General features: G+C 45.3%; 1 protein-coding gene and 1 long non-coding RNA gene across 15 annotated transcripts in view; one reads left to right on the top strand and one right to left on the bottom strand.

The window, feature by feature from the left end:
• ENOX1 (ecto-NOX disulfide-thiol exchanger 1) overlaps positions 1 to 24,800 on the top strand; it is a 545,438-nt gene that overhangs the window by 446,171 nt on the left and 74,467 nt on the right. For all 14 annotated transcript variants that reach the window (XM_039251548.1, XM_039251538.1, XM_039251540.1 and 11 more), the window contains one exon: positions 9,675 to 9,859. In XM_039251548.1, coding sequence (XP_039107479.1) covers positions 9,675 to 9,859 — 185 coding nt within the window. The remainder of the gene's footprint in view (positions 1 to 9,674; positions 9,860 to 24,800) is intronic.
• Positions 2,280 to 24,800, bottom strand: part of LOC120244808 — a 34,550-nt gene continuing 12,029 nt past the window's right edge. Inside the window, exon 3 of the long non-coding RNA XR_005531645.1 lies at positions 2,280 to 2,563. This is a non-coding gene — a long non-coding RNA (uncharacterized LOC120244808). The remainder of the gene's footprint in view (positions 2,564 to 24,800) is intronic.

Here is a 24,800-nt window from a genome sequence, read left to right as displayed (position 1 = left end):
TTGAGAGCAAAGTCTTAGTTGTGTCTTAGTGGACTGGATAAAGTTTATATAAAGCACAAAAACTGAGGGGGAGGAAAAGGTTTTCTGTGCAGCTCTTCTTTGTTACCCAAAGTATATGATGTTATAAAACATCTGTGAGTGGGGCGCCTGGGTGGCTTAGTCGGTTAAGCGTCCGACTTTCGCTTGGGTCATGATCTCGCAGTTCGTGGGTTCGAGCCCCGCGTCGGGCTCTGTGCTGACTGCCAGCTCGGAGCCTGGAGCCTGTTTCAGAGTCTGTGTCTCCCTCTCTCTCTGACCCTCCCCTGCTCACGCTGTCTCTCTCTCTCTCCCCTAGAAATAAATAAAAATATTAAAAAAAAAAACAAAAAAAAAAACATCTGTGAGAAAAGTTGCTATCCCTTGCAAAAGATGGTGCCTAGTCCTGAGAATGTTGAGGTGCCGGCTGACCTTCATTTCACATTTCCGAGTGTGGATGTGTTTTATGCGGTGTGTGTGTGTGTGTGTGTGTGTGTGTGTGTGTGTGTGTGTGTAAGTGTTAGTAGGAGCAGGAAATCCTCACTTCTTCAGGGGAAGGTTTCTTGAAGAAAATGAGAAGTGACCATTTGTTAAAAGGGAAAGGAATCTGCAAGTTGGTGGGGGAAGGAGGTGACGGGCCTTATGCTGCAGGCGGGTGAGGAAATGAGAAATGAGAGGAGGAATTCCTTCAGGGGAGTGGTTGCCATTTCAAGATTCTCTCTTTGGAGAAGACCAAACTGCTAGTTAGGGTGCAGTGGCCCCGAGCAAAAGCCATTGGTGCAGCTCTGTACCCAAGGAAGGTGCTCTGTGCCTGAGGGTGGCAGCCACTGCTGAGGGAGGGGTTTCTACCCCCAAAACCTGTGTCGTTGTGTGATTTATCTTGGTCTAAGACTGCTCTGAAAAAGAATCTCTAAGGCCTTCAGAAGGTAGAATAAAGGGGGGTGGGGGCGCCTGGGTGGCTCAGTCGGTTAAGCTTCCAACTTCAGCTCAGGTCATGATATCGCGGTTTGTGGATTCGGGCCCCATGTTGGGCTGTGTGCTGACAGCTCAGAGCCTGGAGCCTGCTTCAGATTCTGTGTCTCCCTCTCTCTCTCCCCTTCCTCTGCTCATGCTGTCTCTCTCTGCCTTAAAAATAAATATACATTTTAAAAAAGTTTTAAAAGAAGGTAGAAAAATGGTAGTCCTGGATCTTAGAAATCAAAACTGAAAATGAAAAAGAAAACTGATGTCTGATAAAAAAAAAAAAAAAAAAGGAAGAATCAGGGTTGTGGGGAGAAACACCCTCTCAATATCCCAGCTGCCTGGATTTGGGGCTCCAGCGACCCCCCCTTTACCCCCCTCCTTCCCCCTCATCCTGCCCCGGCCGCCTGTGCACCTTCTCCTGGAGACTGCTGGGTCTTGTGTGAAAGAGGTCTCCACTCGGGCTTCCCTTCAGCTTAGCAAAGCATGGGCCTGCCTTGAAGACCCCATCCCGCCATCTTCTTGAAGGAGGCTCCCTCAGAGCTCCTTGCCAGCCAGAGCCTCCTCCCTCTTGGGCCTGTGACCACAACACGGTGTGGGGAGGGCGCCTCCTGGCTTCCACCAGGTCCAGACCTATAGCTAGTTCTTCCTCTGGCTGTGCAGGGAGCTCCTGAGGTCAGGCAGGGGTGTGCTTGGCACTCGGCTACGGTGGGGGGGGGGGGGTCACTGACCTGTGCTCGCCTGAGGCCTCGAGAGGCATCCCGCACCCCCACACACCATCCTTCAACAGGATTTTAAATTGCAGACTTCTCCTGCTGTTGAAAGGACTGGGCAGGCCTCTTCTCTCATGCCCTCCCCCCAGCTCCCTCCCCCGAGGACAATGTGGGGAGCTGGGGGCGGTGTCAGAGGATAATAAGGTCGGCGGCAAAGCAGGAAGGCAAGATGTGACTTCTCAGTGGTGTCTGCACCCGGCAGCGCCTCGTGGCCACTGCCCCTGGTGCAGACCCCTTCATTAGGATGAGCTGTGCGGAGGGGGAGACAGACGGGGTTTTTTCACCCAAGTCACCTACTGCCAGTTGTGCCTCCAGACTCGCATTTAAGCCATTATAATAACAGGATCGAGCTTACCTGCACTCTCCAAATTACCCTTATTCCAGTGGCCTCACACAAAGATGGAAATAGACACCGCATTGTGCTTCTGTTTAGCTCTCCCTAATAATAGCTAATGTGCAGGTTATAATGCACACTGCAAATATAAAATGTTATGTCAATGCTAAGTTGTAATAATAATAATCCTGCAAAAATGTAGCAGAAGGAGTGTCTGTGAGCAATTTGAGGAAGATTGCTGCTTCCGTGGTGATACAGGTGTGACTGAAAAACAGATCGATCGCAGGCTGTCTGGCAGGAGGCTGGCCGTGCGGTGGGTGGGTGTCCACGACGCCATGGAGCTCTCGTCTGGACACTGGGGGGACCGACATAACAGCAGCCCGAGGACCCCGGCCTTCCTTCCCCAGGTCAGCTGAGGGCGGGCCTGGGCCTTGTCTGGGCCTTCCACGGCCCGTTCAGAAGACATCTTGGGGACAGGACTCTGTGGGAAGAGAGGTTCTCCATCACCTTTACTAGAACCAAAGGCGCACAGCACAGTAACAACACAGGTGAGGTCAGGTGGTTGGGGGAGGCATCCAACTTTGGTCCTTCAGGAACCCCAAGATCAGCATGAGTGTTTGGACACGCCTCTCTTTATATATATACTATTTTTGTGTTTATTTATTTTTGAGAGAGAGAGCACAAGCAAGGGAGGGGCGGAGAGAGAGAAGACACAGAATCTGAAGCAGGCTCCAGGCTCTGAGCTGTCAGCACAGAGCCCGACAGAGGGCTCAAACCTACGAACCATGAGATCATGACCTGAGCTGAAGTTGGACGCTTAACCGACTAAGCCACCCAGGCGTCCCTGGACATAACTCTCTTATTAACTGAATGAGGCCCAGGAGTTCAGCAATCAGTGTGGCCATTTCAGAGGAGGGAGACACAGGACAGAAGGAGGATCCCTGAGTGGTTTGAGTCAGGCCTCAAGACTGCCCAAAGGGGGCCGCATGGGTCCTTCCATAAGGATCATTCCCACGATGCTCCTGCACAAGATACTTGTGTGTCTATTTTAAAATAGGACCTCAGCTTAACCTCAGTCGGTTAAGTGTCCGACTTCCACTCAGGTCATGATCTCAAGGTTCGTGGGTTCGAGGCCCCCCTCGGGCTCTATGCTGACAGCTAGCTCAGAGCCTGGAACCTGATTCACATTCTGTGTCTCCCTCTCGGTCTGTCCCTCCCCTGCTCATGCTGTCTCTCTCTCTCTCAGAAATAAATAACTTTAAAAAAATTAAAAATAAAATTTCCCTCTCTCTCTGACCCTCCCCTGCTCACACTGTCTCTCTCTCAGAAATAAATAATTTAAAAAATTTAAAAATACAATTAAAATAAAATAGGGCCTCAGGCAGAACACGCCCCAAACAGCGCCACAAGTGGAAGGCTTTTTCTGTTTTAGTGACAATGTGGTGTCCCTGGCTCCTTCTGCCTCCAGCTGCAGCACATACCCGCGCCCAGGCTACCCCCATGGCATCGTGTCGAGGACTAGAGGTGAACTGAGCATAAAGCCTGTGCCCCCGACCCCAGCGTCTCTGGAACTCAGTCCCATCCCCTGTCAAATGGAAACAGTTTTCACATTCACTGTATCATGTGTTTCGAAGCTGCGAGGCGATGGTGCAGGTCATACCCTTGGCACGTTGCTGGCACCGCAGAATCGTGAGCTGTTACCACCTCTGCTGCCACTGCTGCTCTGTGCTGGGGGACAATGGGGAAAGGAAAACTCTCGCCCTCACTCCAAAAGCAGGTGCTCAGGGCTTTGGGATGGGGCCGGGGCAGGACTGCCCTCAAAGGTGCCGGGCATGGAGCTTCCTCCGGAAGCATTTGTCCAGACAAGCCGACCGTAGCCCCAGTTCAGGAACCAGGAGGCAGAGCGAGGGGTGGGCTGAAGCGTGCTCACGGCCCCACAGCGTCAGCTCCACCCGAGAACGGGGACGAGGCTGAGGCCGTTACTGGGGGAAGTACTGGCTTACACCAGCTATTTTATAAACAAGGCCCACATTTCCAGGGGCTTACCAGCAACAAAAAGTTTATTCCTTTCTTAAACTTTTTTGTATTTTTTGTTTGTTTGTTTGTCTTGGGAGAGGGAGAGAGGGAGAAAGAGCATGCACACAAGTGGAAGAGAAGCAGGGAAAGAGAGACATAGAGTACCAAGCAGGCTCTATACCATCAGCACAGAGCCCGACGCGGTGCTCGAACTGACAAACTGAAATCATGACCTGAGCTGAGATCAAGAATGGGACGCTTAGCCGACTGACCACCCAGGCACCCCAAAAAGTTTATTCTTGAGCACAGAAGAGCCCCTAAGCAGATACTGTAGGTCTCTGGGCACCTTTCCTGCATATGGTAAGTCAGAGACCCAGGCCTATTTCAGCAGCAGGAAGAGACATTATTAGAAGGCATACCTCGCTCCCTCATGCCCCACTGGTGAAAACTAGCCTCTGGGGCAGTCACCTCTCAGGAACGACGCTGCACTAAGCAAAAAAGAAAAAAACAGCATGAGTTTGGGTACACAGCATGCTGCCTCTACCAGAGAGAGCAACCCCCATCCACCACCCTCAGCCACGCAGCCCTGCAAGAAGATTTGGCTTCCCAGGAGGCAGATATATGGAGCCTGGTGAGAAGTTAAGTCACCAGCCCACAGGGCCTAGAAGGCAACTGATCTCGTGGGGATGTCTTCTAGGCCTTTGACCCTCCACACCATCCTGTGTTCTGACCCTATCAGCAAAACCGCCCATCTGGGCAGCAGCCGATGAATCCTTGAGAGAGGCTCCTTGTGTGGGAGAAAGAAACACGTCATTCGGCAGCACCCTCCTGCATCCCAGGTCTGCATCTGGCAGAGTGAAGGGAGAATGGTAAACACAGAGTTCCCCAAAGACGCAAAGATGAACAGTTCTTGAGAAATCCGGATATTGTTAGAAATAATATGTTAAAAGTGTTTTTATTATTTGGTTACATCTTGCCTGAGCATGAAAAAAGATATTAACATACTGTCAGCTTACTGGGACATAACCCAAAATAACTTACATTCTTCATATAGGGCTAATTATTTTTCTGAGGCTGGCTCAGGCTGGTAAGAGAGAGATTTCAAGGCTTTCCCCAGATTATTTACTTAAGGAAGCTAAGCATGCCACTATCTGTTCCCATGGAAACACAGTAAGTAATACAGGAGACAGGAAGAGGTCACTTTGACCATAATTAATATAAGGAATAATGGTTTATGTGGAATCTCGTAAAGGGTAAAGCAAGCTGCCGTAATCCCTTTAAACCTCTTCAGCAGTGCAATTTAATCTTTGGATCAATTTTCCTGCACTAACGTCACTTTGGTAATTTTAGTGGTCTAGTGCTAATTTTTGAAATGTAATTTAATCTTGGTTGGCAGTTTTTCTTAGGTTGCTATTTCATTTTTGGTCCAACCAGAAAATCCCAATAATGGAATTTTTCTAGGGTCTGAGCAATTGCACTGTCCTTCCCCTTTGTATGCCACATTTTAATAATCTGGCCAGTTGGTGAGTGAATTACTGATAATCCAGAGGCACCGCTAGATTCAGGAGTACCTTAAGAATCACCAAAGGAAGATTTCATTGTATTCAAAAGAGTAGTTTACATTTGATGGCTCATTGTGTTCTTTTTGTGTTATTCTTGAAAATGGGTCATTCATGTGTGGTGGCTCTTAGCTAAATATTCCACTTATCAGAACACAGGACACTCCTCAGGGAGTCTTACAAAAAGACACACACTGTAGTTTATTTTTAATCCTTACACTTATTTGAATAGTGAATTTGTTACACAGTCTCTCAAGGCTAAATTTTATCATGGAAGTTTGATTACACATTTTCCAAAACTGTTTCATTTAATACAGTGTCCTAGAAAGAATGAAAGAGTAAAAACAAAGGGAGAGAAACTAAGGAATGGAACTTTTTCAAATTTCTAAATTTGTAATATCCTGAAAAAAATGATATGAAGTTAGGAATTAACAGGACTTTGTTTCTTTTCGAGCTCAAGAAACATAATGTAGCTTCTTCCCAGAAGCCTCATCTGAGGGGTGCATGTAGGGCTGCACATGACACATTATTATGTTTACAAACAGGTGGCCTGAAGTTAAGTGGAGTCAATATACAATTTCTCACCCTGTAGAAATAACCACTTTGCTGCCACATGAGTAACCCACTTTTTTTTTTTTTTTGCAAATATCAAGCTTGAAATCATTTAATCAGGAATGTAAATTAGTTATATGCCTCAGTTATAAAAACGTTGATGGGATTGGCTATGGTATTGATTTGAGGTGGAGGGAGTAGAGTTACAGCTGCCTTTTTTTTTTTTTTTTTTCGTATAATGATATCACTTTCCTATTCCAGAAATGCAAACAGCATTGTCTCTTCCTTGGCAGGAATAGTGGCCACTCGGCTCAGCCAAGAATAACTGTCAGTACTGCCATTCCACAGGCGTCTAAGAGAGACCATGAAATAATGGATGGTGCACTTTCCTATATGTATTTATGTTCAGATAATTTATTTAAATAATGTTGCTGGCACATGCTTTATAGCTGCTTGCATTTTGCTACACAGATTTCAGCGTATCTTGCAGACTATGCAATTCATTTGGAAAATGTAATTTCCATCCCTGCATACTAATCGATTTCTTCACAAACACCTGCTATCAGTTATGATAATAAAAATGCCACTCTAAATTGAAAAAGGGCCAAATAGAGCTTCCTAAGGAAATGACTTAAGTGTCTTTGAATGCTACTAAATGTAGTAATGTGCTTATGTAGTGCCAACATTTTTTTCATCATTTGCATTTTCCGTAATTTTGCCCTATTACAGCATCCCTCTCAAATGATGCCTCATAACCATTTCCTTGTGGGTTGGTAAACTGAGTTGTCAGGAGTTGGTGTCACGGGGTGTGGACAAGATCTGGAGTTGGGCAGTGTGATGTCAGAAAGCACTAGCTCATGCTCCTGGCTATTCCCTGGGTCGTTTCTGATTTTATGAGTAAGTACCCGAAAACTGTAAAATTGGCTGCTCCTTGGTCTTGCACACACATAGACACCAAATAAAATTCCCTTCATTCATTCTCTGCAGCCTCTAGTTCATTCCATGCACCATTGCCAGACTAATCTTACTAAATCACTGATTCCATCATGTCCTTCTGCTGTCCCGGCACCTGGAGTAGATCTCCATCAGCTGCCCCACTGAATCTCACTCTCTAGCCTGACTTGAGAGCCTCCAGCCCCTCTCATCACCTCACACGGCTCGCCTTTCTCTCACTGCCTCCAGACTGACACTTGCCTTTCTGGTCAAGCTTCCCTCCTTCCTGTCCCAGATGGTCTCCGTTAAATTCTCCTCTCTGGGTGTTTGCTTATGCTCTTGCTCTGTCCAGACTCAGACATCCTACCCCAGTTCTTGGGGCCTTCAAGGCCCTCTTTTATCATTCTGGTCCGCATCTTCCTTTCTCTTCCCTGAGCCCCAACAGGATGTATTCCCTTGACACTAAGTTGCACTTTTTTTTTTTAATTTTTAATGTTTTTTATTTATTTCTAGGAGACAGAGAGAGAGAGACAGCGTGAGCAGGGGAGGGTCAGAGAAAGAGGGAGTCACAGACTGAAACAGGCTCCAGGCTCTGAGCTGGCAGTCAGCACTGAGCCCGATGCGGGGCTCGAACCCACGAACCACGAGATCATGACCTAAGCGGAAGTCGGACGCTTAACCGACTAAGCCACCCAGGCGCCTCATGTTGCACATTTTTTTGTTCATTCAACCAACATTCATCAAATGCGTACTATATGCCAGGCATCGGGCTCTTCTCTATTCCCTTGCATGTGTTCATTCCTTTTCAAATGTATCAGTTTCTCTGATCTTCTAAGCTGCTTGAGAGAAGACATATTCTGGCTCCTCCTTCCGTGATCCGTGATGCCCAGGCAGGCCTGGGCACAGAGTATGTATGCAGTAAATGCTTGTTGACTAATTGATCCCTAATGGTTTGAGGTAGGGAATTTTCTGGTTAATTGCATGTTCTATTTGATTAGTATTTCCGTGTGTACTATACATAATCATTTTGCAAAGCAGAATACCATAAACCACTCAACTATAAAACTATTATTAACATAATTTGAGGTTTGATACTTGACGAGAGAATTCACTGGGGTCTCAGAGCACTTTGTGGAGATCTATTATCAGCGTATGTAATGTGAAGGTAGCACATCTAGGAGGCTGACCTCCAGCGGTCTGATTGGCACCGGGGAGTGGAGGGAGGTGGAAATGAGCACTTACAGAGAACCTGCTGGCCAATAGGCCTCACATCATGCCCTTGCAAACCGGAAGTCACTTCTCTGAAGAAGTTTCTAATAAGTTTTGAAATTTTTCTTTCTCTTCTCACTTGCTTACAAGAGTAGAGTGTGTTTTCTGTGGGACGGGGAAGAAAGTGTGGGCAACTGGTGGGAGTGTGGAGGGGGAGAATTCGAGAGGGATTTCGAACGGTCTGATGAGAATTAACGCATCTTGACTGGCAGAGACTTGAAGACTAGGTTTGAAAACTATTTGTGCTGCTTACTTTGTGGGACAAGACTATTCCTCTAACGTCTCTGTGCCTCATTTTTGTCATCTGTAAAGAGTGGGATTAAGAGCAGCACCTGTGTCATAGGCTTGACGGGGACGAAGTGATTGATCTGCGCGAAAATCTCGGGGTCCAGTGTCTGTCACACACTGGGTGCTCGGCCGGGGCTTATTATCAGTGGAGAGACCCCAACCAATAAGCTGGACGCCACCCGCAGTGTTGCTTTGTGCCCCCCACTCTTGTTTCTTCAGTCTCTGCTGTTTCTGCAGCTTGGGGATGTGCAAGGCCCGGAGTTACCAGTCTCAGGTTCTCTGTAAGACAGAGATGTGAGTCAGGTCCGAGTGCACACACGGAGAGTTTTCGGCCTCAGGAAGGAGTGTTACTGGAACCGCTCAGCCTTGCAGGGAAGCAGAGCTTTAATCTGTTGGCGAAACAGATGGAAGCGGCTCACCGTCCTGATAAGGAGGGGGCAGCAATCTGTGCAGTTTGTGCAGCGGCCGTGCAGGGAGGAGCCGTGTTCGGGTCGCTCCCTCTCTCCCCTGGGACGCGGTGCAGGCCTCAACCTGTGGACCGGCTGATTAGGTGAAAGGAAGTGGCCCTGAGAGGAGCCGAGCGAGCCTGCAGAGAGGACAGTAATGGGGTCCATCCGATTGGCGCGCCTGGGCTTCTCAGTGCTGTCACCTCCTAGCAGAACTTCCTGACTTGTGGGAGGGCGCCTCCGCCTGGGGGAGAGGTCACGAGGCGAAAACGGGAGGAATTACTCTGAGCCCACAAGAAACTCCTCCATCAGACAGGACAAATAGAGTCAATAAAAATCCCCAAAGACGTTGATGCTCACCACCCACAAATCAAAGAGCCCCCTGGGCACAGGCATTTGGGGTTTGTTTCTGAGCTGGTGGGAACGGTCCGAATTTGGGGGAGAGACGCCCCCTCCCACGGGAGCCCCCCCCCCCCCCCAGTCTCAGCAGGAAGGTGACGGACTCCAACTCATTCTGTTTGTCTTCCAGCCCTGGCCGCGCAGGCCTACGCTCTTAAAGAAGAGAACGACAGTCTGCGCTGGCAGCTGGACGCCTACAGGAACGAAGTGGAGCTGCTGAAACAGGAGAAAGAGCAGCTTTTCCGGGCGGAGGAGAACGTCACCAAGGACCAACAGCTCCAGTTCCTGCAGCAGACCATGCAGGGCATGCAGCAGGTACCCGGGCCCGGCCTTTCTTCCTTCTTTTTCTCCCCCTTGTTTCTGACCGACAGGGATGCGTGCATTAAATGGACATGAACTGGGAGCCATTTGCCGAGAAAGGTGAAGGAGAAGAAAGGTCAACCACAAGCTAAGTCAGGAGAAAAGGCAAGTGCTAATGACTGCGGAAGGGCAGAATCTGCAGAAAAATCAGGCTGGAGAAGCACACCCTTGAGGCAGGAAGCTAAGGAAGGGAATCTAGTGGGTTGAAAGGTCTGTATGTGGAGCTTAGCCTCATGGAAAATGGCCAGAAAATCCTTGTGGATCATGATGCAGGGGTTTTAACATCTGAGAATTTTTTTTTTTATGTTTATTGATTTATTTTGAAAGAGAGAGAGAGAGAGAGCGTGCATGCCTGTGCATAAGCAGAGGAGGAGCAGAGAGAGAGAGGGAGCGAGAGAATCCCAAGCAGGCTCTGCGCTCTCAGTGCAAAGCCGCACGAGGGGGCTTGAACTCAGGAACTGAGAAGAAATCAAGAGTTGGAACTTAACCGTGTGAGCCAACCGTGCTCTACCACCTGAGAGCTTCTAAGTTAAAAGTGTGCTAACAGATTTTACAAAAGCGTGGCGAGCTTGTTTTCAAGCTCAGTGTACACGTAAACTCTGGATTGCTTTCACTTCTTTTGGGCTCTACTTAGGGTCTAGTCAGGTTTCATGAACCCACTACTGTACATATTTAAGACACATTTGTTGATGGAAAAGATGAAGCTCCAGAATGGGGGGTGATGGGCAACTCTAGAAACAGGGTGGTGTCTATGCCTTTCTGAAGGGAGCCAGACCTCACCTCATGCACTGAAGTGCCACAAAGATGCGTCTACGGGAATTGTTAGGAAAGGACAGGAGCTGTGGGGCATTGGAAGGAGAAGAAGGGACATGGACTGCCGGCTTGAGGGCTTGAGGGGAGGGGAGACCTCAGCTAGTCCGGAAATGGAACCAAAGACTCATAGCTGGATTGATATCTGAAAACATCAAGTGACCTTAGATTGATAGAGTGGAAATTATCATCACACACGGTATCTTATACCACCCCCTCTGAATGCACAAACCTCACTAGTCTTTTCTGGGGGAAGGATTTTTGTTTTTATTTAAACAAGCGAAATGTAAATAGGACGATGGGAAACTAAAATATATAGTAAGTAGGATATCCTTTTAATTCCCCTATCCGTATTGACTGCTCTCCAAGCTCAGGAACATGAATTGCCTACAAAAGTGTCTTAATGATTAGAGGTAACTGCTACAGAAACATTAGCCAAGCAGGGAAAAATAATTGAGAGGAAAGGATTATTAAAAAAAAAAAAAAAAAAAAAAAAGATGTGCAGATTGGGATATAAACAAGTTAATGACCAAGTCACAGAAATTATGTCTTAAATATCTCCTGCCATTTTAAAGCAATTTCTGAGTCTTGGCTTTGAGTCCTAACTGGTTGGTGTTCACAGTGTGTGTTAGACAAATCAGTGCGATTCAGAGGTCAGAGCCAGCCAGGAAAATGTCATTACAGTTGCCGCTCAGGTCCCTGCACTTGGAAATTGGTGTAACAGCTGCTGTGCGAGGCTCCCGGGGTTGTCCATATGCCCGACATGGGGTGTGCGTCGGCGCCCCTGCCGGGAGGAGAGTCTGTCTGTCAATTTCCCCAAAGACCATGAGGCCAGACCGAGGCCACAGTTACCATCTCATGCCTCATGCAATGGGCCCTCTTTTCCTCCAGGAAAGATTACCCTTGTTGCTTTAAAAGCTGATGAAACTGGGGGTGCCTGGGTGGCTCAGTCGGTTGAGCGTCCACCTTCGGCTCAGGTCATGATTTCATGATTCATGGGTTCAAGCCCCGCGTCGGGCTCTGTGCTGACAGCTCAGAGCCTGGAGCCTGTTTCGGATTCTGTGTCTCCCTCTCTCTCTGACCCTCCTCTGCTTATGCTCTGTCTCTCAAAAATAAATAAACATTAAAATTAAAAAAAGAGTCGGATGCTGAACCAACTGAGCCACCCCGATGCCCCTGGATAAATATATATTTGTTGAATGTAGGAGTTATGGACAAGAGCACACAGACAAGAACTAGCATGGAACCCATGAGGAGCTCTGGATCATTTGGGATTCTTGGACCATAAAATAGCAAGGTAGACGGTGGTGGGAGCTGACATCCTACAAGTATTCACAGCTCTTCCTAGGACATGGGAAGCACTCACTCAGCGGCAGTGGCTGTAACTAATTTTCCGTGGTTGTCAGGTGGCTACTTGGCAGTCTCTCTCTTTAGTAGAGAGTTCTAAAATATGCGTGCTCTTTAAGAGTCGATTTCTACCTTAATATCATTTTGAGTAAGTTACCACGACTTGTGAATTTGAGCCCTACCGCAAAGAATTCTGCTGATTTTAAAATTTACTCTCAGTCTGCCCACTCTCCGCTTTATTCATTAGAAACTCATGATCTCACAGAAAGTCAACAGCTAAAGGAAGGGTTAGCCTTCCACACGCCGTTGTTTTAGCAGTTGATCTATGGGAAATCATTTCTGCAACAGACAGAAGAAAATAAAATCTTAACAGCCTTAGATCTAGCATACTGTGTTTAGAAATGCCCTCAAGTTTAGCTAGAAAGTCTTACCCTTTCTTCTCTTAATCCCTTAAAGATATTTTCACTGACATTTTAGTCTCTCTTATGTTCATGAAGAGAACATCATGGGCAAGGGTCCTAAGGCTGAAAACCCTTGGGTGACTTTGGTTGTTTTTGAGTCTACCCCTGTATTACATGTGAGTCACAATTTAATATTAGGGACTTCACACAAAAGGAAATAATAGTTTGTATCTATGGTAACACCATAGCCTTTGCTTCATCTTATCCTGGCACTGAAGTTAACTTGTCTCTGCCAAAAGGGTAGTGAGGTGGTTGGCTTTCATTTGTATCTTTAAGTATATGAGGAAAGAATATACATCTTTTTTTTTTAATTTTTAATGTTTTTTTTTTTTTTTGAGAGAGAGAGAGAGCATGAGCAGGGAAGAGGCAGAGAGAGAGGGAGACACAGAATCCAATCCGAAGCAGGCTTCAGGCTCTGAGCTGTCTGCACAGAGCCTGATGTGGGGCTCGAACCCACGAACTGTGAGATCATGACCTGAGCCGAAGTTAGTCACTTAACCGACTGAGCCACCCAGGCACCCCAAGTATATACATATCTTAAACTCTCATTTATCTTCCAGTTATCACTGAATTTATTGAGACAAAATTTACAAATAATAAAAATACTCTCTTTAGGGCTACAGTTCTACGAATTTTGACAAATTGATAGATAGCACTCATATAACCAATACCACAGTCAACATAGAACATAGAAAAGTATCCTATCACCCCCCAAAAATTCCTTTGTGCCCCTTTTTAGTCAATTCAACTCTGAGCAACCACAGATTTTTTCCCTACCCCTTGTAGTTTTGCATTCTCCAGAGTGTCATGTAAGTGGAATTCCATAGACTACAACTTCTGAGTCTGGCTTCTTTCAGTTAGAATAATGAATTTGAGATTCCTCCATGTTGCTGTGTCTATCAGTAGTTCATTCCTTTCTATGCTGGATAGTATCCCATTGTAAGGAAGAGCCATGATTTGTTTTTCTGGTCATTTAACGGACATTTGGGTGGTTTCCTCTTTGGGGCTAATATGAACAAATGTGCTGCAAGCATTCACTTGCAGACTTTTTGTTTGGATATAGTTTTCATTTCTCTCGGGTAAATACCTAGAACTAGAATTGCTAGTTCACATGGTAAGTGTGAAACTGCTGGACTATTTCCCAAAGTGTCTATACCATCATGCATTCCCGTGGGATACGGGAGTATCCCAGTGGTACCATGCCCTTGACAGTCAGTGCTTGCTATGGTCAGCCTGTTTTGTTTCATTTTGTCCTTTCTTAGCCACTATAGTTAAGTGTAGAATGGCATCTCATTATGCCTTTAATCACACTTAAATTTAAACAATACTTGTATTTTCATTCATGAGGAGAGGTCAATATGTCATAATTTTAAATAACCAATTTAAAAATCAATTCCTTTTGAAGCCTCGTGTAAATCATATTGACAGGACTGCTAAATAGTCACATAACAACAGGACCCCATTATAAGCTGCTGATCGTAAAACTGTGTATGACTGATGATGGTTATGTCAGAAGGGTCTCTCGTAAATACTTTGAGGCCACACTTTTTAATGGTGTTAGCAAATGTCATCTGAAGACCAGCTAGCTGTCTTTCGGCCAGAAAACCATTGGCCCATGTAGAGCAGTGGCTTCTAGCACTCATGGCTTGACATTAGTAAAAGACCAAGGCTAGTCAGCTGTCTTGACAACTTTTAGCAGGAACAGGACAAAATTCTGGATAAGAGGATTATCATGATCAGCAGCAGCTTAGAAATTAAGTAACTCTTTCTTTTCCCCCTTATGCTTAAAAGGGAACATATACATGATTTTTCTGTATCTGTCTTACAAAACCTCACCGACCTAGACTAATTTTACAGAAGAAGACAGAAAAATATAATACTGTTATTTTCCTAAAATATATAGTAGTCCCAGCTGGTTTTTGCCTAAGGTTGGCCAAGAGTTGGTCTTTGGGATAGATATTGAGAAATAAATGAAAGTGTGTTGAAATTACAGATGCAAATGCATCTGACCACTTAAGCATCTCTTCTGAAATCTTCTCTAAACCTATTCAGTTGCTTAGTAAGTACTTTTTAGAAGAGATAATGAAAAGTGTGTGCTCATTTCCTCTCTCAAGTTCACATGCACTGAAGTGTCATGTGTTCATGTCAAAGCCTGGATGAGTATCACGGCAGCCGGACTGCGCCGTAGGTGGTGGGGATGGCAGCCGTGGTGGGGATGATGGTGTTCCTGACCATTAGGAAATTTCAGGGAAAGACGGGTAAAATGAGCTATGTGCAGGAAAATTTTAGAGGCTTAAAAAATTTTATTTCTGGAAAATAAAAAAACCTGTCCCTTAAAAATTATAAGAATCCTCAAAAGCCCAGCAGGCCCATTGCGTCCAGGGGCCTTCAAACGGTGAAGAACTTGGGAGAGTTTCTACAGGCAAAGAGCACAGTCAGATCTAGCAGGACTTTGCGACAGGACTTTCTCTGTGCCCTTGATAATTTTCCACTCTTGTTTTCTGTTTTTATTTTCTTTCTGAAATGCCCGCCAGTTAGATAATGGACCTTCCTAGGCTGATGCTATGTGCCTATTATCATTCTTCTCATGTTATCTGTTTAAACTGTATCTTTTATCCTTTCCTCTGAAGTTTCTATTTGATCATCATGTTATTTTATTTCCAAATGTTCTTTGTCTTCTTCGATTACTGTCTTTTCATGCAATTTTTTCTTTTATTTTCTTTTTTCTTTTTTTTGGTTTCAGTATCTTCTCAAATCTCTTTGAGAATACTAAGTAGAATGCTTAAAATTCTTTTTGTTCCTGAGTCATTTCTGTTTATTCCAGAACTGGGCATTTGCTTTTGTGTCTCAATCTGTCTCCTTGCTGCTACAGGTTTCTTACGGGGTGATGTTCGCTGGTGTGCTTCTAGCTGGGAGGGAAGGGATTACTTCCCCAGGAGCTGTGGGGGCAGGTCTGCCAGCGGCTGTGTCCAGCTCTCCTCCACTCTCCTCCAAGGCCACGTCTCCTCCCACACAGTGGTGCACTCACTACTCACCACCAGGCTTCACTTTCGGGACAGTTGGGGATCCCACAGACACCAGAATCTGTCCTGCATGAGAACTGCCTGGAACTCCCTTCCCATTCTCTCTGCTCTTTTACGTTTGTTCACTGACAGCCATCTTAATTGAGTTTCTGGAGGAAGAAAAACCAAAGAGCAGACAAACACGTACTGTGTCTGACATCTTGAACAAGAACGTGTTTCAGGGGCTTTTAACTCTAATCCAGTCCTCGGATGAATTCTTGGTTAATGTGTGGGCTAGTGAACTCTTCTCTCCTGGAGAAAAGAGTATTACGAATGATTCTGGCTCTCCAGAAATATAAAGGGAAAGGAAGAACAGCAAGCACATTTTGCAGACGTCTAAGAGGAAAGGACATGGGGACTAACCGCAGCATGTTTTGGAGTAAAGACAGCTGCTTTGGGATTGGGAGGCAGATACACAAATGACAAGGACTTTAGGGTAAAGGAAAGGAAGGCATGTAGTCAGAAAAAGGCAACATGAAGAGGCTGAAATCTAGAATAATGATAGAGAAATGGTTAAGTTTTTATCCATTCTGTTTTGGGTTTTTTGGGGGGTTTTTTTGTTTTTGTTTTTGGGGGTTTTTTTGGGTTTTTTTGTTTTTGGATTTTTTTTGCCCTAGAAGACTAAAAGAGGCAGGGAATTGAGGGAAAACATGCTCATGGTGTGGAAGGGGGCAAGCCTCAGCTCAGATGGATGTGCACAGAGCAGAGGGATAAAAGCTGTCCTAGACGGAAGGTGAGAAGGGTGTGCAGAGGTAATGGAAGACACAAGGGGGAGAACAGTTCTTCTAATGCAGTTAAAAGAAAAAAAGGGAAAATGATACAAACACACACATAGAAGAATTAAGAAAATGGAAAAAGACATTTTTCTAAAGGAAGAAATTCAACGTTTTTATACATGACAAATTATATTTTAAGAACTTTTATGAAATATTTAGGTAAATGAAGTAAGGATTAATTAGTCTGGAATTTAAGTTGCAAGGTATTGTGAGGACTTCCTTCCAAGTAGGGTTCATGAAGCTCACAAATGACAGGTAGAAGGAAGAAATCACACATACGTCATGATCTGGTTGTGTACTCATTCTGGAAGAAGCACATAACAACATTATCATAATATCTTTAATATATGAAAACATCAGGACAGAAGATAATTCAGTGTCACTGGACAGGGCAAGAAAATCGCATTATTAAAAGAAAGAGAAAATCACATTATTACAGTGTAGAGAAAGAGGCTTTCTTTTAGACTTTCATGCGTAATTAATAAAACCTTTAATCCTAAAAAGTTCAAAACATATGTGTATGTGTAAGTACACACACACACACACACACACACAAATCTGGAATCTCTACAAGGTGAGGGCTGCAGATACACCCCATGCTTATTTGATTCTATTTCAACTTTTTAAATGACGTCTTTTTCTTTCTGAATAGAAAACAATTCATAAGACATTACCCACATTCATGTTAAAAGTCTTTCACATTTGACTAGAATAAGAAAACTTAGGAGCACCTGGGTGGCTCAGTTGGCTAAGCATCCAACTTCAGCTCAGGTCATGATCTCATGGTTCTTGGGTTTGAGCCCCACATCAGGCTCTTTGCTGATAGCTTAGAGCCTGAAGCCTGCTTCCGATTCTGTGTCTCCCTCTCTCTCTGCCCCTCTCTCTCTCTCTCCCTCTCTCTCTCAAAAATAAATAAAACATTTCTAAAACACACACATCTCTCAGATGATGTGACTTTAAAAAGGTTTGAGGACTGGACATCAAGGTTCACAGCAGCCATATTTGGGGTTCATTATTGTCTTCCTTTCTTTTTACTTAACTACCCCAGAGTTTGTAGCTTCATTGTGTACCCATTCCCTAGCCAGGTATCTTGGGGTGGTGCACTGACATAGCAGCCTGTGAGACACTGATTATAATCTTCATCTATAGTTCACTGGCACCTTTCATTAGGCTGTTAAGTCATTTGCCAGCTCCGGGCCGGCAGCATGTGTATTTTCTAACATTTGCAGACTGTATTCCCTGGCACATCCAAACAGAGTATGTATCCTACTTGGCTGTGAGACTCCTAGAGGGTTGTTAGGTACATTTGGAACCAGAACTGCAGACCGATTCTCCGATTCTTGGCCCCGCACTTTACATTCCAAAGCCCTACGTGTTCGAAATGATCATACCTGCCATGTGCACAGGGGTCTGGAAGTTTTAAAAGCGCACTCCCGTTTGACTCCGGACAAGATACAAAAACTAAAAGCAAAGATAAGAGAGAGGAAACCTCCCTAAGCTTGTTTTTATTTTTTTTCTTTTTTAGCAGTTTCAAACAAGGTTGGGTCATGGGGTATCTTGCTGTTTTCATTGGACAGAGACCATAAGGACATAAGCTAGCTGCCTTTATGCCAGCTGAGTGGTGCCAAGCTCTTGCACCACGAAATGAAAACACTGAACCAGTAGAAGGAAAAGGAGTCTCCAGGCTGACTGTTTTCTGTACAACTTCGCATAAGTCAGCCCCTCTGAGCCTCAGGTGTTGCATGTGGACCATGGTGCTGCCACCCTCAGTCAGGGTCAGTGGGAATAAAATGAGATCACGTATGTGAATACATTTGGGACGGCTCTTCTACACAGTGTGGTCGCCCCGTTTCTAGGAAAAATGTGAAGAAATGTAGAGGTTTAAGAGAAGACCCAGGATTTGCAGGGCAAGTCTGGACAGATCGGAGTATGAATTTCCTAACAGCAGGGTGGCCTTTCTCCTACACACCCTTATCCACGAGGGTCCCCCCCCCCCCCCCGCCCCGCACTGTTAATTCAGGTCAATTTACTCAGTGCTTACATTCAGGAGCATTTGAATCGTGAGTGCTTACCTCAGTTTCTCGGGTCGGAAATTGAGACCTAGAAATGTCAAGTGACTGGTGCAGAGGACAGCCTGTTCCTGGCAGAGTCAACGTGCCAACCCAGGTCTGTGTGACCACAGCCCCCTGCATTCGGTCCGTCATTCCAGAACTTTCTACAGTGTCCTCTGGAAGCGGTGCCCCAGAATTGCAGTCGTCAGGGGAGCCGAAGACCAGCAGGCTGCACCCTTGTTGTGCTGGCTGATTGCTAGAAATATTACTGGCAAGAACCCGTGCCTGTTTCCGGACTCTGCCATTGCCCCTAATTTGGGCTTTGCATTAGCAGAGTAAGAGCCAGCAAAAAGAAATTAACGTACGTGTGGCTTTTATTTATTAAACTCGAACTGTGAAAATAAATCTCTTCACTTCGGGGAAGGGAAAAAGAAATCCTAATAAAACTTAACTATGGGAGGCTTCATCTCATAATTAGTTATCCAGCTCTTCCATTAATTAATGTGATCATCAAATGCATCCTCATTAGTAATCATCCCTTCCAAAAATAATGAGGCTAGCAGAGGAATCGATGTAGGAGCCAGGGGCAGAAATAATGGCATTGCCCTGCAGACCATTAAAATCGTTCGGCTTCTACCTCTTAACTGCCTTCCCCAACATCTGCAGTGGGAAATACTGAATCTCCAGTCGACCTGCAGCCGTTCCCAGGATAAAGCCACTCGGCTATTCCCAACCCCGTCAGCTGCAGTCCTTGGATGACCTCTGAACGACCCTCCCTTCCACCACCTCTTTTGGAAATTGCCTCCTGACTTCAAGGCCATATCGCATCAAGAATACTAGATTTATCGTGAAACAGATCTTTTCTTAAATGTAGTAAATCAAAATGGGCTTTCGCTGCAGACACATGCTAGCCTTTCGCTCTGTCTGACCGTTGTCGTCTCCTCCCACCCCCGCCCCCCAGCCACCGACACTAAAATGAATCCTTGTGGTCTGGCCTTGACTTCTTTTCTCTATAGTCTGCCAACACAACACAAAGAAGCGGCCTTATCCCCGTGGCGCCCAGAACCCGGGCCGGCATACACTGCCGCCTGTATACAGCAGGTGTCCCCCTCCAGGCCAGACTGGCGTAATTATCTGGCTCTCCAATTGGGCCACACTGGGAGGGAAGCGGGCCCCGGGGCTCTCTCCACGCAGCTGGTTAGGAGAGGAGACATGAGGGCGATCTCCTCCTTGGAAATGAGCGCCGTGGAGAGGAAACAGGAAAACTGTAGTGGAGGCCACAGTGTAATGTGGAAACAAAGAAGCGAGGAGACTGAGTCAGAGGGAAAAAAATCCTCTTTATCTGAGGCGAGAATAAAGAGCCAGGAACACAAACAAACATGGGTGAGAGTGACTATCTTTCTGGCTATAGGTTTGTCATTTTAATTTTTTTTAATGTTCATTTTTGAGAGAGAGAGAGAGGATGAGTGGGGGGAAGGGCAGAGAGAGAAGGAGACACAGAATTCAAAGCAGGCTCCAGCCTCTGAGCTGTCAGCACAGAGCCCGATGCAGGTCTCGAACCCATGACCCCTGAGATCGTGACCTGAGTGGAAGTTGTATGCTTAACCAAAGGAGCCACCCAGGTGCCCCTTAATTTTTGTTTTATTTTTGTTTTATTTTCCTTTTCTCAAAAGAATATACACTCAATGCCAAAAACTTGGAAACAAAAAAGAAGCATATAAAGGAGACAGAAATCGTTCGTAGTGTCATCACCCGGATACAACCTTTGTTAACACCTTACATGTCTCCTATGGTCTTCCTCTCTAATGCACGAACACACGTGCTGCACACATACACACACACACACACACACACACAGTTCATCATTTCCCAAAACTGACCGATGGAATAGCCACATTCAGTCCATTCACATTTCTGGAATTGTACCCACAGTGTGAAATTGGGAATTCAGTTCCAAGATGTTAGATGGTTAGTTAAAGACTATATTTTCTCCTCTGGTTAACGAAGCACCCTGAATAGTCATCAAGGGAAACGTAAGCGAAGTTAGCACCCCTTCTGGCCCTCACTTTATAGACCACCCGTTTCATTCAGTCAATAGCTGGGAAGACCCCGCCTCCTGATTTCTTGTCTTGATGCAGAGTCATCAGTTCTGTACTCATCTTTCATATTTTAGTGCTTTCTGGGATGTCTCTGTGCCTGCATCCTCTCTCTCTCTCTCTCTCTCTCTTTCTCTCTCTTTTCTCTACCCCCTCCCTCCCTCCCTCCACCTTCCTCTCTGTCTCTGTCTCTGTCTCTCACACACACAAACACACACACACACACACACACACACACACACTTAGTAAACAGCCACAGCAGCTTTATTTTCTGGCAGTACTGGGAAGATAGAAAAGGGGAGAGTTTATTTGAACTCAGCTATAGGTCTCCAAGGAAGGGGTGTTACAGGTAGTGCTTACGAGAGGAGTGACTATTCAAAACTTTATTATCACTGTTCTTCTTCTTCCTTTTTTTCTCTTAATTTATTCTGCCGTCCTCTCCCGTGCCTACACAATCCACCCTTTATGTTCTCAGCCACCAACACCACCTTAATCCACCTTAAACCAGGTATTACTCAGGTGTCCCAGTCAGAGGAGTTTGATTAGCAAGCGCAGGGACTCTCGCTCGCCACTCGCTGAGTTAGAGGTGTGTGTTTTCACCCATGATTTACATTTTTCCCTGAGTAGTCCTTTCCTGAGCCAGTGCGTTACACAGTTTGCAGTCCTTCAAACACAGAGAGGTTACTCTGCAGTTTTGTCCTTCACTGATTCTCTGGGCACCTTGTCTGCTTTCCTCCTGGGTGGATATTTCTTCCCCCTGTGGTTTGTAGTTCTTAAATTGTGCGACTTACGATTGCTTTCAGGAAGGTTTTGGTAATGACCTCTAACTGTAAAGTCCATAAAAAAACAGTAGTCCTGAGTTTCTCTTTACAATATAATATCCAAACCCCCCCCCCCCAGTAATCTTCCTATTTATCATTTGGGGAGAAGGATGTAGTCTCACTACTCTACATATGAGGATTTGAGCTCAGATTGATTTCGGAGAACCGCCAGGTCATTAAAGAGCACTCCCAGCTCTGACCCTTCCCTTGTGGGCCCTCGGGTCTTAGATGATTAGGCTAGTCTTTCCAGTCAGCTTTTCTGCCCAGCTGGTGACTGACTGCTTGCTTTTAAGTCCACAATTTGCTGGCCATTTCTCATGCAAAACCCATGCTTTGTTTTGCCTAAGGGATCCACACACAGTGAAAAAGCAAGGTAGAATAAGATGATAAGAGAATTCTGCTTTACATACAAAATCCGGACTGGTTATGGGCTCAGTTTTACCAAGGTTGTTACAGCATGAGAACCACGAAATATAGAATATTAAAACCAGGAAGGGTGGGGCGCCTGGGCAGCTCAGTCGGTTAAGCGTCCGACTTTGGCTCAGGTCATGATCCCATGTTTGCGAGTTTGAGTCCCAAGTCAAGCTGTGTGCTGACAGCTCAGAGCCTGGAGCCAGCTTTGGATTCTGTGCTTTCTCCCTCTTTCTCTGCCCTTCCCTGCTCACATTCTCTCTCTCTCTCTCTCTCTCTCTGTCAAAAATAAATAAACATTAAAAAAAACCATGAAGGGCATTAGTGGGCCCCTAATTCAGCATTACTTTCTCCTTGTAATCAAATCGAGAGGTTCAGTCACTGAGCTAAGCACCCCACCACCACTGTGTCACCTCCGCTGCCCCGGGCTCCCAGTTTCTGGTCCTCAGGTCCTCCATCTCCCCCTACATCTCTGCATGCTGAGAAACTTACACTTTGGGTTCATTTGTGTCTACCTCCATCCCCCTGATGGGGAGGCACAGGGCTTATTTCCCCCTGACAGGTTAACCAAGTGTCCATTCCTTTCTTCTTCTGACATCACAATCGAAACTAATGCAAGCACCTCAGACTAGTCTTTTACGGCAACCATAGTAGTTCATGTTCAACAACTCTCTGAATAAACGAATGAAAAAATGAACAAATTGTTGGATCACCACGCACACTTTATTCTGTGACAGAAAACTCTCAGCTAGCTTCCCTGTGTCCTAATCTCTGCTGCTTTCCCCTACATGTGCCCAAACAAGGAATAATCCTCTCTCACTGACTGAATAGAACAGGCTTTCTGAGAAGTCTTTGTTGAAATGGAAGGATTGATTGGGTCCTCCTGTCTTTAGAGGTCATGAATGTGCTGTGGTGGCGCTGCCAGCCCCAGGGAACTTGCTGATCCCTCCCTCCTCCAGTGCACCCAGAGAGGTTCCCTCGGGGCTCCCCGGGGGTGGCAGCTCAGGCCGGAAGCACAGATTCTCCATTCATGCTGCCTGGATGTGTGCGCACTCACAAATGTTTCTGTCCAGACCACATCCTTCTACCATCCAAATGCTCTCACAGCTTTAATGGGTCACAGGAAATGACATTTTCATTTATTTATTCCATGCTTATCAAGGAACCAGGGATCAGAAACCGTAGGGAAGAGGCCTTCAAACCAGGCAGTATAGTGCTGAAGATTTCTTTCTAATGGCTTTTCCTAATATTGAAAGTGACATTATGTGACAAATTGAGACTCAAAGGACAATGGGGAACATGCCCACCGCGCTCTTTAGTGGAAGACCCTAAACTATGTCAGGAAATAAAGGACATTTTTCTGAGCAGTTCTGCCATTCCCTTCCTGCTGCTGTTGCTGCCAACGTTTGAAGTCTGCGAAGCACTTCCGTGGAACTCAGCCCCAATAAGTTTGATAGGACATAAATGGAAAACTGTACCTTCCAAATATACCTGGAACATCTACAAAAATTAATCTTGTGCTACATCTTAAAGCAGATCTCTACAGATTCAAAGGAGTGCTCTAACATCTTCTGACCACAACACACTTGTTAAGAAATCAATGTCACTAAACATAACTAAAATAAATCCCGTGCATTTGGAAACTTAAAGGCACGCAACCCACAAGTCCAAAGAAATCAGAAGTGTAATTTTAAAATAGCCCCAAGTAATTGATAATTAAAATACAACATAGCAAAACTTGTGGGATGCTGCTAAAACAGAACCTAGAAGAAAAATTAAAAGTTTTACATTTTTCTTAATGTGTATTTATTTTTGAGGGAGAGAGAGAGAGAGCATGAGCAGGGGAGGGGCAGAGAGATGAAGACAGAATGTGAAACAGGCTCCAGGCTCCGAACTGTCAGCACAGAGCCTGATGCGGGGCTTGAACCCACAAACCATGAGATCATGACTTGAGCTGAAGTCGGATGCTTAACCAACTGAGCCACCCAGGCACCCCCACTTTAAATACATGTTTTAAGAAGAAAGAAAAGTAGAAACAGGAGTAAGCATCCAACTCTTACTAAAAAACAATAAACACAAAGAAGAATGATAAAAATAAAGATAGAAATGACTAAAATAGCAAACAGCCATACAATAGAGAAGATCAACAAAGCTAAATGCTACTTATTTGAAAAGACTAATAAAAATGGAAAATCTTTGGTAACAGTGATTGCAAAAAATGAGAAGGACCGAATAAACAATACTAAAAATTAAAATGAGGTATAATTGCTGATGTGGCAGATTAAAGAGATGTGAGGTAATCAGAAATGGTAACACTTTAAACTTAAGTGATATTGATAAATTACTATAGAAAAAATACCTTATCAAAATTAAGTTGGGAAAAAATTGAGAGCCTGGACCATGTCATTAAAAATTATTAAAATCTTAACATTAAAGCAACAGACCCAGGGGCGCCTGGGTGGCTCAGTTGGTTAAGCGTCCGACTTCAGCTCAGGTCATGATCTCACGGTTCATGGGTTCGAGCCCCACGTCGGGCTCTGTGCTGACAGCTCAGAGCCTGGAGCCTGTTTCGGATTCTGTGTCTCCCTCTCTCTCTGACCCTCCCCAGCTCATGCTGTCTCTCTCTCTCAGAAATAAATAAAACATTAAAAAAAAAAAAAAAGGCAACAGACCCAAAATGGCTTTATAGTCAAGTTCTACCAAACATTCAAGACTAGGGTACTTGATACCAAAAAGGGGCGAGGATGGTAGGAAAAGGGGGGAAGAGGTTATAAGTCAGTCTCACTTAGGAACGTAGATTTAAAAGTCCTTTTATTTTTTTTTTAATGTTTTATTTATTTCTAGGAGAGAAAGAGACAGCGTGAGCAGGGGAGGGTCAGAGAGAGAGGGAGTCACAGACTGAAACAAGCTCCAGGCTCTGAGCTGGCAGTCAGCACAGAGCCCGACACGGGGCTCGAACCCACGAACCGCGAGATCATGACCTAAGCGAAAGTCGGACGCTTAACCGACTAAGCCACCCAGGTGCCCCTAAAAGTCCTTTTAAAACGCTAACTTGATCTGG

The sequence above is a fragment of the Hyaena hyaena genome, unplaced genomic scaffold (genome assembly GCF_003009895.1).
Source record: "Hyaena hyaena isolate Hyena2069 unplaced genomic scaffold, ASM300989v1 scaffold_394, whole genome shotgun sequence".
Classification (NCBI taxonomy): Eukaryota; Metazoa; Chordata; class Mammalia; order Carnivora; family Hyaenidae; genus Hyaena; species Hyaena hyaena.
This window is presented reverse-complemented; position numbering and strand designations above follow the sequence as displayed.